Consider the following 17,873-nt stretch of genomic DNA (forward strand, 5'->3'; position numbering starts at 1 on the left):
AGCTTACAATGTCATTTTGTGTAGAAAACATTTATCACACCAATCAATTCAAATGACAAGCTGAACACCATGACTTAGGCTCTGTCTTACAGACATTTTGTCCCTGTATGTAAACGCAAGCTGGCTTTAAAGCAGTCAGAAAATTCCAGAGAAGGCATCTTCAACAATCCTTTTAGCAGTGGTGCTGTACTGACCACCCTGGGTACACACAGAGTGGGAATAGGAAAGCTAATTCCACAGCATTCCTATTTTGGATCAATAGCAGCAATGTAATGTAGAGCAAAGCACCTCCTCCTCTATTCATACGAGGCCCAGGCCCCAGTGAAATTATGTTGATAAAATGGGCTTCCTCTCCTGCAGCTGTCCCTGGCTGGACATGGGAGAGAATTAAAAGAGGATGTCATCCTAAAATCCAAGACCGTTACAACAATAATGATATCCCAAAGGCACAAAAAAAACCAAACAAACAAACAAAAAACCCCCAAACCTAAACAAACAAACGAAAGGCAGACTGTTTGCTGATAACAGAACTAGAAGAGTCTTTTAATTCTCTGTATAAAATTCAACCACAGCATCATCAAATGTCATAGAACTACCTGGAAGTCCTGTTCTCTAAGTAATATGTGCAATTGCAGGTTTGAGGCTGTGCGGTATACCTGCACCCATAAAAGATTTGTGCGTTGGTACTGGATACACTTCAAGCAATGGACTCAAGGAAGAGGCATGTTAGATCTGTATTTATGCCACTCTATGGGCAGCATGGAAAAGCTGTGTCTGCTGATGGAGCTCAAGATGCAGCAGTACTCAAAGAAAGGCACATCATTTTCCAACTGTAAAGGGGTGGGGTTTATTCAAAAAAGCACACAAAACATTTCCAGCAGCATTTGATCCCTCGGGCTTTAAGCAGGAAAGGTGGGTTTAATTTGCCATGAAATAAATCCTTACCTTGATCTAGTTGTTTGTCCGTTACTTGTCTCTCAAGCTGCTTCCTCAGTCTCTCATTAGTTTTTATGGAGTATTCTAAACGTTGTCTCAGGATTCTAATTTCTTGCAGATGCTCCATTAATAACTCTAAATAAACCAAGAGGCCACTTCTTATTTAGAGTAACTGATTGTATTCCTTTACACTGTGTACTCCTGTCAAATCTAATGTGAGTTAATACTAAAAAATGATACAGAGCTGTTCAAAATGGCAGACATTAAATATCTGACTCCACAATAGCCGTTTTCTATATAGTGCCCAAAGCGTACATTTAGTGAAAACTCCTACTCTACATTTTAACTTAAACAATGGTCCAGTTTTAAGGCTCTTTAAATTTCTTCTTCCTACAAAACTGTAGTAGATAACAATTTTATCTAGTTAAAATGTTCCCCATACTGGGAAATGAATCCGAAGTTCTGCAATGCAGCTCCACATTCAGGCTCAACACTCCAACAGTATACATTTTTCCTTATAACAATAGGAAGCTTACCAGAGTAACTCAGATATAAATTTTACTTTGACTTACACAATACATACTATAATAAATAAATCTGTTCTATCAAGTTTCATTACTGTACCTTTTCCTTCTTGCTTTGCCATTCTACAATTTTTCTTCCATTGGCTGTAAGTTTCAGCTTTACTCAGGAACTTATCTGTTCTAACTGTCACTATCTTATTTGTCAGTTTATCCATGTCATACACTCCTGGTTTACGCTGCAATATTTTTCTCTGGAACAGTACATGCTATCTCAGCTATTAAATTTTCATCGCTGCCTATAACAAAGTACTGCAAGCATCACTTGTGCTTAGTGAAACTATCCAGGTCAAACATGACACCACTTATTAATTATGCAGCACTTACAATTCTCAAGGAAACACAACACTGGCTTTTATAGAATTAGAAAATCTCTCTTTTTCAATGTAATAATCTCTTGACAATTGTCTGTTTTCCCCTCATAACTTGTCTATTTAAAGACCGTCCGGAGTACTGTAAAAGATGATAGTATAAAACAACAAAGACGCAAAATATCATAGTTAATTTTGTTTCAAACAGGAGGTAGTTCAAATCATTGTCATCTCTGTATGCCTTATTACTGAAATTGCAATGATTATGCAAGATACTGGAAAGCTGAAGCAGAAAAACATTCTTCATTATTTCTTAATTAGTTCCCTTGTGTCTTATTTACCACATTTTCCCAATATCTAGCGAATCTTCAGTGGGAAAAAAATTACCTGGGGGAAACTTGTTTGGCAGAAGTGCCAGTGTGCCATGCTGTCCTTCTAGGTCATGCCTGCGCTCAGGTGATCCGAGAGACGACTTTTCTGACAAATCAAAGTCAGACAAGCTATGAAGAGCAGATGGTACAGGTGATTCATCCTTCAGTTGCTGGTACATTGTGGTGTTCTTCTCATTATCCCTTTTATGCCAAAAAAACCATTTTAAAATATAAAAATTACTTCATTACTTTGGAAGCATGACAGAGAGCATGGTGTCAAATTTACAGGACACAGGGAAAGCAAGTGAATTTATGCGACAGAACATGACAAAACACTACACATCAGAGGTATGTATCAAGACTGCAATTCAGACCTCCCTGAAGTCAGCTGGAATAATCAGTGGACCTCCAGCCTAGTGTTCACGTCCCAGCACTAGGCAGTCACCTTCGTGTTAAGGGGACCTCAAGCTGCCTCGAACAGGCAGCTGAGGATTTCTGTAGCACAGAAGAATCCCAGGCTGGCATAAAACCAACATATGCAGCACAACAACACCTGCTCTCTTCACCTTCAGCACAAGAGTGTTTTGGGAATGAAGTTCAACAGCACTGTACTTCTGTGACCCTGAGCCAGCCCCCAGTGTCACAGAAAGTTAGCTGACTATCCCTCCTCGCACCTGCAATTAGGATAGTATCTGAGCATACACAACAGTGTATTGTGGCACATGGGGGTTTTTGTTCATGGAAGGAACAATCCTGGTAGCAGGATGCTTCCTCTCAATATCTCAGCTGTTTGCTGAGAAATGAGGAAAAAAGCCTTAGTTTGTTTTCTATGGATATTTTATTAATAAAATGGATATTAACAGAACAGGCAACATAAGCAGTCCTCCTAAAAAGCAAAACACTGGAAGCTGTGCTACAAAACATGGAGCATCCTTATCAACTTATCAAACAACCCTATGTTTGAAAAACATTCAATTGCACTCTTACCTTTGAGCTAATTCATAAAGTATAGTAACTTCTGCACCTATTGATTCTCCTGCAAAGCAGAAATATCTGATTAACAACAGATATTGAGAATTATACTTTTTTCCCCTCCATCTTAAACTATTTAAATACAGAATGGTAAATTAATGAGAATTTAGAGAAGTCAACAGATACTCAACACACTGTCTATTAATGTCAAATGCTGTACATGAACAAAACTATTTATAGCCCAGCAACAAAGCAACAGCTTTCTCTGAAGCTCAAAAAAAAATTGGTAGGTACCACAGGTACCAGATTTTACGGCCTTGGTGTCTTACTTAGTATACAATGTGATGTAAAATATTGTGCTATATGGCAAAAGGATTAGGGGTACATGCCACTACTTCAAATAAAAATTATATAAAAACAATTCCCTCTCACTTGGGTTTTATCCACCCAGAGTCAGGCTAATCAGTTTTTATTAAGGCTATCTTTAATAAAGGGGCATAGACAGGTTTTGCCTGCAATATTCTCAGTGGTACAGTGTGTGAGCACAAGCACAATTCAGTGCAAGAGGTCTGGACTCAGACACTAATTTGAATAAGGAAATAAGAGTTTCATGGTGTCACCTTGGCTACCCATATTTTAAAATTTTTGTGCAATTAAGCAAAAGTGGTAGGCAAGAGTTGCACAGCTGAAATTTCAGGAGAATGAACTGAAGGTCAGGATGGAAATGCAGAGACAGACGGTTGTTTATGCTTCTTCTTTACAGTCAATTCTTAGTACGCTGGATGTTCTTTATAACCCTACAAACCATTTTATTTTAATGTGTGATTCAACGCAATACCATTGTGTTAGATATATTGAATTGTCTCGGTTGTCAGTGACTTTTCATAGTATACAGGATACCATCTGTTGGTTTGGGGATTTTTTTAAAGGCATTTAATGTTTATTCACTACACAGTCTTCTCATTTGTAATGCAAGGAATCTCTGTAGCCACCGAAATCATTGAATACACTCAATCTTTTATTACACTGCTATGACACACTAGCCATAATACCTTTTTCTCATATATAACTCCTTTATACGAGCAATCGAAACTGCAACATGCTGCCACTATCTTTAATGAAAGGCAGGATACAGATCATTGTATGGCTGGGTGCTGAACGTTTCTGAACAAAGTGATCTTCTAGAGCCAATTTCAGGAAGACATAGGGGACAGGGTCCTGATTTCAGGTCACCACAAGTGTCTCACTGAAAATGACAATTTTGCAGCTGACATCTGTGGAAGTATTGCTAGTTGTTTGGGCCAGAAAGAGCAACACTTGTGAGGGTAGAAAAGGTCTTTCTTGCTGAATTTCACTCATGTTAGCATCCCTTTTCCATCACTTTGCCACTAACTTTCTTCAAACTGCAGACTGAAGGCAATATGCGTGATACACTCTTCCTTCAGGTGACAAATGTCCATTTTGATACTCATCTTACAAAACATGGTTGCATTTTAGCTCTCTATTATGAGAGATAGCATGCTTTTCTTAACCAGCTAGACTATTTGGCAGCAAGATGCAGGTCTCTTAGGAAAATAATTAGAAATGTCAGGAATAATACATCCTCTGATATGGTCCCACTTCTTGGACGTTTAAGGCTTTGCCTGTCCAACTTAATGCTTTGCCAAACAATAGGTGGGGGAACTGGGATAAACAGTCAAAGGACAAGAACATTTTCAGATGTGTAAGCTCCCACTTGTCAGATAATATGCCAGTTCTCACTGATAATTAAAAGGGCTTTGCTTACTGGTACACATTACAATGTCCTTTCCTGGGTATACACTCCATTCAGCACTCTGCTTTCTCTAACACCAGGACAACACTTCTCTGGTTGACTTCTAGGACCCCTGCACAGGAGGCTCTTGTTCTACTATTATGCCCTACAGAAACCCTCAAATACACACCAATTTGCTAGATTTTCCCTTTTCCCCCCCCTTATTTCAGTTTTTGATGTGCACCATTTGGGTGGGTTTCTCCATAAAGTCTATGGCTCTTTTTCTTGGTGCATTCAGTGACAGATGATTTTACACCTGCATACAAGTTAATGTGTTATTTCTACAGGAATATCAATAATGTGCAAATCAGCACGGTATGATCTTCCAACTGTCCAATGCAGGATTCCTTACAGTTTCTTTAAAGGCACTGGAAAATTGGAATAGAAAATTGCCTAGATGGACTACTATATGATAATTTCTTCTTTCACTCTAAAAGCATAGCCCAGATCTCTGCACTGCATTTACTCTTCTTGCAAGCAACTGCACTTTAGTGGAAAAACTTCAGGAACCTGTAGTTTTTTCTTTTTAGTTAAACATAGATTGTGTTAAAAACCAACTGTGAACCATACCCATGAGAACCCTTCAATGGAGATATCCGGTTCTTAGGCTCAACAAAGTCAGCTGGGCTGTTTCCTGAAACAGAAAATCCTGAAGCCTACTTGTAACTAAACTTTTACTAAACTATAACCACTGTATTTTGAACAGTTAAAATATGCATGTGCTAAGATAAACAACTCAAAATGGAAGGTGTCAATACAGAGGACAACTACAGAACTAAAATCCAGTCTTGTTGGAGCACTAAAATTTTATCTTCCAAGACAGTCCTCCCTATAAATCATTTAAAAGCAACCAAGAGGAAGTAAGGCTTCCTCTTCACTAAAAAAAACCCAACCACCTCAAATTTTGAGAACTTTAATGTATGTTAATATATCTCAGACAATAAGCACAAAACACTGCTACTTACCATACAGGAATTTCCTTTCTAGCTTCTCAAACAATAGTACACTTTGATTCAGTTGTTCACGGAAGCCTTCAGCAACATAATAATCTACATCACTGGCTTGAAGCAGTTCCTCAAAAGCTTTAATAAGGCTTGTCAGATGTTGATGGTAAGCGACACAACCACTGTGGATCTCTTTAATTTGTTGGTGTTGAAAGAAGAGTTCTCGAGCTTGTGAATGAACTAATGAATCATATCTGAGAAAATGAAATTATCTTTAGAGTAATTTCCTGACCATAAATAACATTTAAATATAAATAAAAAGTGAATTAAACTTATATTCCAAAGCTATAATTTTATATGACTCAATTTGCTTTTAAAATGCTTTTACAGCCACAATGAGAAATGTATTGTCTCTAACTGTTGAGTTTTGTATTTTGGGGCATAATTTGTGGGTTATTATGCTTCACTTAACTGCTTCATTTATAAGATGGGCAGAAATTAAAGTGATCACTTGTTTGTCTGCTTGGAAATAACCCAGATGGCATGCAAAGGTGTCAAATTAAAATAAGTAAGAGTGAATACATTAAAAGAATTTTTAAGAATAGACATATTTTTCCTGACCGGTTAGGTTTTTGTTGGGTTTTTTTGTTGTTTTTTTTTTTTTTTAAATTCACTATGGAAGAACAGATGGAGCTGTCCCTTCTTCTGAAACTTTCCTGCCAGGAGCACAATATTGGACTTTCTGAGCTGATGGTTTCACCCAGTCTGAAAATTCTGCTCATCTCTGTTTATTAACAGAGACATGACCATGACAACAACTGTAGTGTCCAAACTCTTGTACTGCACAAGCCAGGATATAAATTTCAACTCAGATCAACTGAATTTATTCTGCACTTGCAAATATAGACATCCCTTTATACTGCCACTGTATGTATCAGAGACAGAATTCTTTCTACAGAATCATACATTAGTGGAGAGAAAAGGGAGAGGATCTGAAAAGATGCAGAGAATCAAACAAAATATGGGGCATCAACAAATTCTATGACAGTGTGGGTTGTTACAGAATTTTTATTGTCATTTGTATAGGAAGAGATGCATAAGTCATTTTTGGGTCTGTCACTTTTGACTCATGTAGCTGTCCTAGACAGTGGCCATAAAAACTTTACAGCAATCCATACTGTCTCATTCCTTAATTTATACAGTTAGATCTTCCTTTGTAAAATGGATGAGGTATATTTTCAAGGTATGTAAATTTATATGTACTATGTAGCACAATAGTATTTTATGATAGTAATACAAAGAGATATACAATAGTCCATGTTGGTGGTTGCTCAGTGTCTCCAAATATTTCTACTCAAGCATTCTGAAGAAGCCAACAGGCCAAATACCTTTCTTTGTTATACCTCCTGCCATTCTATAGGCCCTCAGGACAATAACAATATTAGAGAAGGGGAAAAAAAAAGAGCGGCGTAGTTAAAAAAGCTTTGGTCTTAACGGGACCTCATTTTATGTCTGTGATTTGTATATATGCTAGCCAAAATGCTGCCTCCAGTCTTACCATATAAAAAACAAGACTGATCCTTTCCAGCCCCCTCCAAATTGTTTTCCAGCTTATGAGCTTATGCTATAAAATTTCATTCATTAATTTCTACGTATATATTCTTCCACATCCTTCAAAGGAAGGTATTACGGCACTCAACTGCAAAATAAATCATACCTAGAGCATAAACCTCTTATTTTATACATAAAGTGTGGTCACACAAACAGAAGGGCTAGCATGAATCTGTCAGCTAACTGCCCATGGAAACATTTCTATCTTAAATGGGATATTCCATTTTCTTGCACTTGTCACCTAGAAAAAACCTGAGTGATACAAAAGTGTAATACTTTGATTACAGAGGTCAGCCCATCTCACAGAGTAACCTGAGGAGATCTGACTTTGCTCAAGAGAGGATCTCTTGCAGCAAAGAGAGTTGTGGACCTGAGGTGTGGGGAGAGACACAGGTGTCTGGCATAGAATCATTACAGAGGATGATATGAGCTTATCAGGAGCAGTTCTGTTTTTAGAGAAATACTGTTTTGTACTTCAAGGCATCTTTTAACTAAATGTTTCAGTTGCTTTATGTTAACGTTAGTGAACTCTAGCCTTTATTATAACAATACGCTCCTATCTGAATAAAATTATCTTCATATTACCTTCCTATGTTATTTGGTATTGCTGTTTACAAAAAGGTACCTGAAACAGTAATAGTTTTACTAACTTGGATGGTGATGTTTCTCTCAGGTTGTTCTGAAGATGATACATTTCACCAAGATGCATATTTGCAATTTGCTCTTTTTCAAGTTCTGCCTCATTTGCTGGTAGTAGTTCCTTAAGGTTTTCTGCTGTCCATGTACCAGCTGCTTTTGAAGACTCTGAATTCCTGTTTTCGGTGTGGATCTCATAATCCATCGGCTGAGGTACACCAGAAAATGTTTTGATTTCTTGCATAGCTGCATCTTGCACTTGTGTAACATGTCCTTCCACGGGCAAGGCTGCGTCACTCAAAACTATATTGGAAATACCACTTGATAAAAGCTGATCAGAGGTCTGTAAGTGAAACACGAACATTTTGTACTTTTCAAGCTCAGACTTCATATCCTTAATTCTTTGTTTCAATTCTTCTGTATCACCTATGACTTCACTGTCATCAAGTGCATCTGTACTTGTTACACTCATTTTGAGAGAATGCAGGCACTTGGAACCTGAATATGCAGTGGCTGAGTCAATGTCCTCATGTTCCATGGAATAAAAGTCTTCATTTATCTCTTTTAATGAATGCTGGATATTCACGTTGCTAATGTTATGATGATTTTGCATTTCTGAAAAACAGGAGGCTTGCATGTGAATATTAATATTTCTTTATCTGACATTCTGTTCTTAACAGCACTGGAATGAATTAATTTACTTCTATAATAACAGAATAAAAATGCAGAATAATTACAAACTATGCAATATTAGTTTTGGACCTCTGACCTCTTTCTGTGATTTGCCCATTAATTCAACTTTGGACATCAAATATTTCAAACCCCTTACCACCTTTCAAATAAACAATACTCAAAATACACCTGCTTTCTCTTCTGAAATGGTTGAACATTACTTTTGCTATATTCAATCCTGAATCAGACACCAATGAAGCCCAGTCCTTTGCAGCCACAAAGGTAACCTCAAACATAAGGCACTGACATTGAAAATTAGACTCTATGGCTTTAAATGGTTCTTCCTAAAATTCCTAATTAAATATTCTTTTTCTCCTCACTTCAAAAATCTATATAAAACCAATTGGAGCATAAAGTCAGTGGAATTTTAAAAAGATTATCAACAAAATAGTAAAATTTGAAAAAGGGTATTTAATAACGTCTTTTTTAAATGTGTTCTAAACAAAATCCATAAAAATGTTCAGTGTTAAAGGTTTCACTGGCACCCATTTGGCATGCACAGAACATCCCCTAGTTGACTTTGCCATTCATTAAGTAATGCAATCACCCCAGATTCAGACCAATAAAAGCTACACATTCCTACATACAGTCTATGTTTATAGTTCTGTGTATGTTGAGGGCTATATGTGTAAGTATCTAAGAAAATGGTTATTTTCTGGTTACCAGTAAATTAAATTTTCCCTTTCTATTAGTTCTGCCAAAGACCACTACGAATTAGAACCTCCCTTTTGCGAGTCATTCATTGATCTTGCGGAGGTCTTAATACTTTCAAATTGGTTTCCATGGAGAATTCGAATGCCCAGGTTCAAGCTCTAAATCAGTACAAAATCTCGGGGGGGGGGGGGGGGCAGGGGGGCGGCCTTGACAAAGGCCCAAGTCAAGCCCAAGCACAAGAGAATAAAAACAAATATAACCTAAAAGCCGGAAAAAATTGAAGCTGCAATACTGGGATATCAATATATTTGAAATTAAGGCTAGACAATGTTCTCTGCAGTATACAGATTGCTGCACACCATTATGTATGTCATTCCAAAGGGGACAGAATCACAGGACAGAAATGCTTCCAAGAAAATGCCTGTGTATGAATTCAAGAAGACACATTGAATAAGGAAATGCATATAAAAACACTTAAGTTCATTAGCTTCTCCTCCTTCTCTACCAGTCGGTTGCTGCAGTAACACAGATGTCAAAGAAGGTTGTGCACCGAGGTGGAAAAAAACCAGATACTAAATGAACTCTTAAACTCTGCAATCCTGATTTCACGCAAACGTTCCAGATAACAAAAACTGGAAATAAAAACAGATATTAGGGAAGAAATATTTCTGATTAGAATACTGGTTATAGTTTTTAATGAAACACTGCCCTTTAATTAAAGGAGAACCAATAAGCTCTCTGTGCACCTATGTGTCCACACAAAGGCCACACATAGAGCACGATCCTGCAAACCAACTGACCAGCTTCAATGAAACTACTTAAACAAATGAAATTAATGACGTGACAGAGGATTACAAAATTGGCCATATCTCTCTGTACTCTATACACAACATGTTAACCAGGTTATTCAAGCCCTCCTGAAAAATACTAATGGATGATGCAGAAACACGTAATACACGGTATTAAGCCTATTTACATTTTCATTGAACGATTCCATTAGGTTTCCACCTAGTTGAATGCCTTCAAATAATTCAGATAAGCAAAATTCTATCACTCAATTGCTTCATTCCAATAGTTCATAACTAGATGCAGAAGCAATAAGTAACAAACGTTTAATTCAGAGAAGAGTTCAGCAGTGAGGACATTAGCAATAGAGATCAGAGTTAGGCATACAACTCATTATTTTTACTGGCAACCAGACTCATAAATCCCTGTGGCCCTTCTGAAAGCATACCCCTTAAAAGACCAGCTTGGATTCTTAGAGCAATTAATCCATACTAGCCAAGAAAATGAAATTTAAAACCCACAAATAATGGCAAGGGAGGTAATTACCTGCAGTAATTTACAATTTTGCACATTCAGAAGAAACACGAGTTTTAAAATTTCTTTTTTTTTTATACTATACCACATAAATGCTTTACCTTGACAGTTTTGCTGTTTTTTGTCCATCGCATATTCATTCTTGCCCCCTGTACCCAGATCAACACCTTGCAACTCCACCTGGGCCTCACTATTATCCAGTTTGAGCAATGAGTCAACTGGAGAATAGTGGGGGAAGGTAAAACAGAAATCAGTAAGTGACTGAAAAAAAAATTAAGTGGGGATTGTTGGAAAAAAAAAAAAAAGTCAACCCAAAGAAACACCCCACAAATCCAAACCTGGTTCTCTGACAATTTGGAACAGGAAAATCATCTAAGGAAGAACAGCTATTGAAAATGTAATACAAACATTACTGGTCATATGAAACAGTATTTGCACATATTTTTAAAATACTTGAACTAATTATAAGGGTAACTACTAAGAATGTGAATTGCAAAGGCTTCCTACCAACAAATGGAGATAAACATTTGCAAGTCCCCTTTGTAATGTAACAGTTAATCAATTTTTAGTGCATTTTTAAATGTTTTATGTTAAGCTTACAGAAAAGGCTAAAAAGTTTCTCCAATGCAAGCATTGATCATAAACTAATCTTCTGCTATCTCCCATTGCATCAAGTCTCGGAATTACTAAGTGTGCAGTACAACTGTTTTATCCAGGGTAAAGAAATCAGTGTGGAAAGGAAATCACAGGACTGCAGTCCTAACAGGTTCTGATTCATTTCAGGATCCAGTTCAAAAGTACTTCCCTTCTCAGAATTCTGCATTGCACCTACCAGAACTAATTGCTATAGTCCTATCAACTTGAGTATTTACAATAAAGTTGTGCCATATTACATTGTGCCATGTCCCTTATCACAATAACGTTATCATTAACAACAAAGCCTCTGCAACCTCTGCATTTGACAGTGGCTCTCTTGCTACTTGATTGAATCTTATTTCTTATACTTACACCTCTTCTTTCCCCCACCTATCCTTTACATCTCTACTCAGTTTTTAATGTAACTGCTAAGCGTATTTTTATTTTTTTACCACTCCAAACTTTATATAATACCCATTGTTCTCTACCTTACAATTTGTCATACTTTGCCAATCCAGGTACTTTGTCAACAACTGAGTTTAAATGAACCTAGCCACGCTGGAAAGAGACACGGATGACTTGACTGATCAGTGGAATACTGGAAAAAACTTATTTATGCAGCATAAACAAATACAGTATTTTTATACTCTCCTGTCTCCATTACAGACAGTTTTAGAATCATAGAATCACAAAATGCTTTGGGTTGGAAGGGACCTTTAGAGGTCATCTAGCCCAACCGCCCTGCAGTGAGCAGGGACAGCTTTAAGCAGATCAGGATGCTCAGAGCCCCAGCCAACCTGACCTGGAATGTTGCCAGGGATGGGGCCTCTACCACCTGTCTGGGCAACCTGTGCCAGTGCTTGACCACCTTCATTGTAAAAAACTTCTTTCTAATGTCTAGTCTTCATTAGACTTGGCATCATAGAAAGGGAATTTTTCATTTACCTAAACATTGACATAAATGTGTGCATGTGAGGGCACCCTGTGAAACTGTCATTTATTGTATACTTTATGCCATGTATACAAAGCACTTGCTATTCCATACAAAGCTGTTTTACATTCTAGCAGCAAAGATAAAAGAAAAAAAGGTGTTTTTCAAGATCTATATATATTTGCCTACCCAAGAAAATCGTAAGATTAAGCAGCATTGTACATATCTAAAAATGATCTGTTTTTACTTTCTACTACAAGACAAGAAGCCACTATTTCAAGTAGCATTACAAGTCATTATGTCTGCTCTTTATTTACCTCTCAGTGATGTGCTTTCCTGTGCAGGCTCTTCTTGAAGGTTTTCAGTTACAGACTCATTCAATAATAACTCCCCATTTGTTTGTGGCTGAAATTGTTTGTTTCGTACTTCACATGCTTTCAGGCTTTCATAAGGTACCCCGGTATGACGCTGCAGTTCCGAATCTGACTTCTGCATACAGGAGTTCAAAGGCACATTTCCTAATGGTCTGGATGATTTTAAGAGAACGGGCAGACGGGACTTCTTGGGCAGGTAGGCAGAATCAGTCTGAAAAAGGCACGGAATAAAATGGGGAGTGGGTAGCTTGCATGTAACAGTCAAGTAAAGGAAGTTTTATACTTCCAGGGAAGTATATAATACATATATTCCAGGAAGAATAAAAATTTTCCAGTTAGGATCAGTAAGCTGCCACATTAAATAGTTTTAAAAATAAGACTGCAACACCCTTGCAACATGGAAAAAGTGGAAATTCAGAGAGAAAAAAACCTACCCCACTGGTTCAATTTTGTGTAAGTGCTGCTTATGCATCCACAGCCACACAGTGAATGACTTCCAATTCATGAAGCAAGACAGCAAATTCACCATTGACTAGCAAAGGCTTTTAATCAGTAGGCGTATTAGTTAACCCTGAATTTATGTCTGCCCTAGGAAAACAGTTTCTCACCCAAACTGACCTCCCTACCTGCTACTTCCCAGTCTCCTGAGTTATATCATAAATGTCTGACAGCCCAGTAACTGTTTCCCTTAAATCTTTTTTTTTTAATTGGGGATCCTCCTAATTTTTCACAAATTCCTGAATGTATTTTCCTTTCTTCCTTTTGCCTCTGTCCAACAGGCCCTACTTTGTACCAGCCTTCTTTCATATCTTTGAGCAAAGGAACATAGCTTTGCATCAGCTCCAGAGGAAATTTATTCTGCCATAGAGAAATTCTTTGTGAACAAGAATAGCTTCTTCACCCATACACTCTATAAATTGTTTCTGCAGGATTCCCATTTCCTACTGTAACAGACATTCTGTCATTGGAGTTGGGGGGAGAAGTTAAATTTCTTAAGTCACTACATTTTAGCCTCTCACCTTTTGAAGACTGCATAAAATGTGTCTTTGTTTAAATCACAGAGCATAAAATAGTGCCATCTCCAAAAAGATAAAAACATGCTATATGTTGATGAGAGTTATGGAATTGTGTGTAATAATAATAAAAATCAATAATGGCATGTTCAGATAGATTTAGTTTATTTTTTTGCTGTTCATTTGCTCCACCAGTGTCATAAGTCCCGTAATTTCTTTTACCACCCAATGTATTCTGAAATACCTTTCCAGATTCATTTCTTAGCAATTATAGCCCTTACACAATTTGAAATAATAAAAAGCAAGTTCCATTTTCCTAATGACATACTCAATTCCTTTTGTACACACATGAATACAATATCATTTGGAGGCTGAAAAATAAATCCAGGCAGGATGAACTTCCTGCTAGGTTTACTAAACTGCACTAATAACATCAAAACGATTTCCAGCTCTCTCAGGGCTGTTGTATGTACATATACGTCACCCAGATTAACCAAAATCCAGTTCAGCTGGCTACATAAAATTATTTATAAAAGTCATTCAGAAGCAAAGATACACTGCATTAGTCCAAACAAGAAAGCTTTTAAAGCAAAAAGAGATTGCACTGAGGTTGCAACTGATTAAACTAGAGAGGAATCTAGAAAATAATGAATCAAAACAGTACACTGAAACTCAATGAAAACGGGAATTTGAAAAAAAAAAAAAAGAATTGCGGAAAGAACTCTAAGTATTCCCTGTGGAGGGCAGACAGGCCTTTACTTGCCTTCAGAGAGATTGTCCTTCATTCCTGAGAAGCAAGACCAGCAACTCAAAGACATTAGTGTTCTTAAGCAAGCCATCACAAGCAGATCTTCATTAATAGACCAGCTAGGTCCTCAAACCCCTTCCCCCTCTACTACCCCATCTTTATTCTTCCTGACTTCCACCTGCCCTCATCTCTTCATGTGTTCCTGAAGTCAGCTGCCCTGGATAGCACCACCACAAATGAGAAAGCACATCTGCTCCTTTCTGTCTCAGACTAGCCAAGGCATCCTAAAGATGCAGGACCAGCTATCACACCAGCCAGCCTGCCAAACACGACTGACCAAATGCCAAATAGACTACGAACATTAACAATAGCCCAAGAACATTTCCATTATTACCCTCTTTCCTCCCCAAACACAATTTTTTTTAAAGGTAGAAAATTTACTGCCAATAAGGAAAGCTTGTAAGACTAAGAATGTACCTGCAGATACTCTGATAGATTTTGATTACATGTAAACTGTTTGGTGAAACAAGACATAGTTTTTGTGAGTTACTTAGGTTTTGATTCGTCAGTGGTATCATAACCTAATGCTAAGACTGGCATGAATTTTCTACGGCGTTCACCAGGGACCAACCGTGCACGCCAAAATGTTTCCCTTAAAATCCCAAAGTATACTGAAATGTTCGTGCCTGTACAGACCGAAGTCTTATCACCATCTCTTGGTTTACAAGCCCCTTCCTTCAGTGAAATGAATCCTACGAGGACAAAACACAATAAAAACAAGTTGCTCCCAATTGCTAGCTCACAGAAATCTCTTAATCACTAAAGTCACGGAAACCATTCTATGCAGAAAATGCTACAACATTCTTTATTAGCAGTACACAAAATCAAAAGCAATACTCTCCTTTGTCTGCTCTGCAAGAGCAAAGATCTTCAGAGAGTTTTCAACTTTGCTTCTATAACTGCTACTGAAACAATACACATGAACTCTTTAGTAGACACTGCTTTCCCACCTCTTTGTTTGGGATCACAGACTGCCTGCATATAAAAGACTTGAAAACTTATCTGGCCCAAGGAAATTATGTCTGTACTCACAAAACAGATTTTGTGCGCTTAGGTTCCAATCAGATATGAAGAACTGCCCCCACATTATAGAGTACTACTGGTCATGCTTCTCTAAAAGCAAGACATAATGATAAGATGTTAATAAAAGCCTAAAATTAAGATTCGAGTTTGTTCAAATCTACCATTAACTCTTCACCAGCACGCTCTCAGACATTCTGCAAGTCTTCAGTTTTCTAGAATGCATTTGCTATTTAGACTTAATAAGCTATCAGTTCAGAATGCTCTGGTTCTGCACATTATGAACTTCTATGCAGAGATATAAGGTAGTACAGAATCAGGCCACTATGCTATAAACTATCTCTTTTTCCAACAGCTATAATATTTACTAGTATCTGGTCCCGGTGAGGATTGAAATTCAATTAATTAATGTTCTAAAGCACACTGAAGTATGCGATGAAAAGCTCTGAACATTAAGAACAATTATCTAAAATACATTTGTCTTACATCTCTTTCTCTAATTTTAAAAATTACACAAAAGCAAGATTTACTATTAGAAATGAAACATATTTCTCTCTTTTATACATCTATTCCCTAAGTACCAAAAAGAGAATCTTAAATAAACTTACTTCATTTGCTCTCCTTGTAAAAAAAAGTCTTTCATGCTGTTCACCCTTCTTATACACATTTTCTTGTTGATGTTCTCTTTCTGCATTTAATCTTGAATATTTTGGGTTTTCTTCTGAGGCTTCTTTTTTGCCTTCATGTTTGAATCTCATGACATTACTCTCTAAAGTCATTGTTTGTGTAGCTGCATCTTTCAATTCCACTTTTAACAACTCAATATCCTTATTAATCTGTGGCATTGCATCTGGATAAAGTTTCTCTTTTCCATCAAAAGTTGGTTTCAGTTCTACTTGCTGCTTTAAGAATTTATTGACCTGCTTGAAATGTTTGAGTTCAGCTCTTAGTTGAATAATCATTTGCCTAAGATCTTTTTCATCCTTTTTCTCTATATCTTCACTTGAACATTCTTCCTCAGTTGTGTTCAGATGATCTAACAGTTCATTTACAATTTTCATTTGTTCTTCTCTGCTATACTCAGGAAAGAGGAAAGAAAAGGCACAAATTTTGATTTTTATTTAAGCAACAAGAATACCTTCTAAGAAACTCTTTTGCAGTGTCTCGAGATAGTTTAAATTCCCAGCAGATTCTGTCTTACTCACTAATGAATTACTCAGTAACGAAGAGAGTTTTTGAAACCCTTTCACAACATGAGTTATATCATAAATTCTCTCATCAATGCTTTTCTCATATTTATGACCATATATGCTCTACCACCCCTCTCCCCATTCGTAAAGAGGCACTAAACCTCTGGTAACTAAATCAATTCCTTACGTAACACAGCAATATAAGAAATATGAATGCATTTTCAAAAAAGTTTACTCTCCAATTTAACTACCTTAAAAATAAAATTCTCCCAAAACCACAGGGGATTCTACATGTTGAGTTTTCCTGAAAATCTATACCTCCATGTATTTTTAATGTAACAGGGAAGATGGAAACTTAGAAAGCAGCCAAAAGCCTGCAAAAACAGCTCACTACAGATGACCAAACTACCCCACAGATTACTAGTGGTCCATGGACAACAGTTTGGAAAGCAATGTTTCAAGTGAAACTGAAGCCAAATAAGAGACATTTAAAGCATAAGCAAGTCCTCAAATTCTACAGATGATTTCATGAATCCAATAGAGTGCTGTTTGTGCCACTAAACATATAAACCAGCATTTAAAACAACTGCATTTGTATAGCTAGCGTTTGAAATGGTAGAAGCTAACTAGGTTTTTTATGTCCTTCTCTGGCATCTAATGTCAGTAGTGAGAATTAAGTTATGCAAAGTACAGGCTCATCACCAGTCAACCTGGTCGTTTGTACTTGAACACAGAAAAGATTACACACTGGAGTGCTAAATGTGATGGTGCTGGAATCACTCATTAGCAGCTTTTTAATTAAAGTTAACAAATAAAACAATCTTATCTATTCATCTTCTAAGAGAGTAGTATCTCCTCATTTACCACTAACTAGTGCTTTGACAACTAAGACCATTTATGTGTGTTGAAGAGTTTTAAATCGTAATGTAAAAATACAGAATTGCTTGAGTAAAGTCAAACGCAGTGCCTGCTGAACACAGAAAACAGGATTTGACTTGCGTAATTCCACAGGGTATTCTG

The 17,873-nt window shown here is 37.1% G+C and overlaps 1 protein-coding gene across 4 annotated transcripts in view; it reads right to left on the reverse strand.

The window, feature by feature from the left end:
• CDK5RAP2 (CDK5 regulatory subunit associated protein 2) overlaps nucleotides 1-17,873 on the reverse strand; it is an 87,340-nt gene that overhangs the window by 22,458 nt on the left and 47,009 nt on the right. For all 4 annotated transcript variants that reach the window (XM_075716133.1, XM_075716132.1, XM_075716134.1 and 1 more), the window contains 8 exons: nucleotides 16,272-16,737; nucleotides 12,766-13,033; nucleotides 10,983-11,099; nucleotides 8,190-8,790; nucleotides 5,950-6,182; nucleotides 3,187-3,235; nucleotides 2,216-2,400; nucleotides 946-1,071 (listed from right to left, as the gene is read on the reverse strand). In XM_075716133.1, coding sequence (XP_075572248.1) covers nucleotides 946-1,071; nucleotides 2,216-2,400; nucleotides 3,187-3,235; nucleotides 5,950-6,182; nucleotides 8,190-8,790; nucleotides 10,983-11,099; nucleotides 12,766-13,033; nucleotides 16,272-16,737 — 2,045 coding nt within the window. The remainder of the gene's footprint in view (nucleotides 1-945; nucleotides 1,072-2,215; nucleotides 2,401-3,186; nucleotides 3,236-5,949; nucleotides 6,183-8,189; nucleotides 8,791-10,982; nucleotides 11,100-12,765; nucleotides 13,034-16,271; nucleotides 16,738-17,873) is intronic.

This window comes from Pelecanus crispus, chromosome 9, assembly GCF_030463565.1.
Source record: "Pelecanus crispus isolate bPelCri1 chromosome 9, bPelCri1.pri, whole genome shotgun sequence".
In the NCBI taxonomy this organism is placed as follows: domain Eukaryota; kingdom Metazoa; phylum Chordata; class Aves; order Pelecaniformes; family Pelecanidae; genus Pelecanus; species Pelecanus crispus.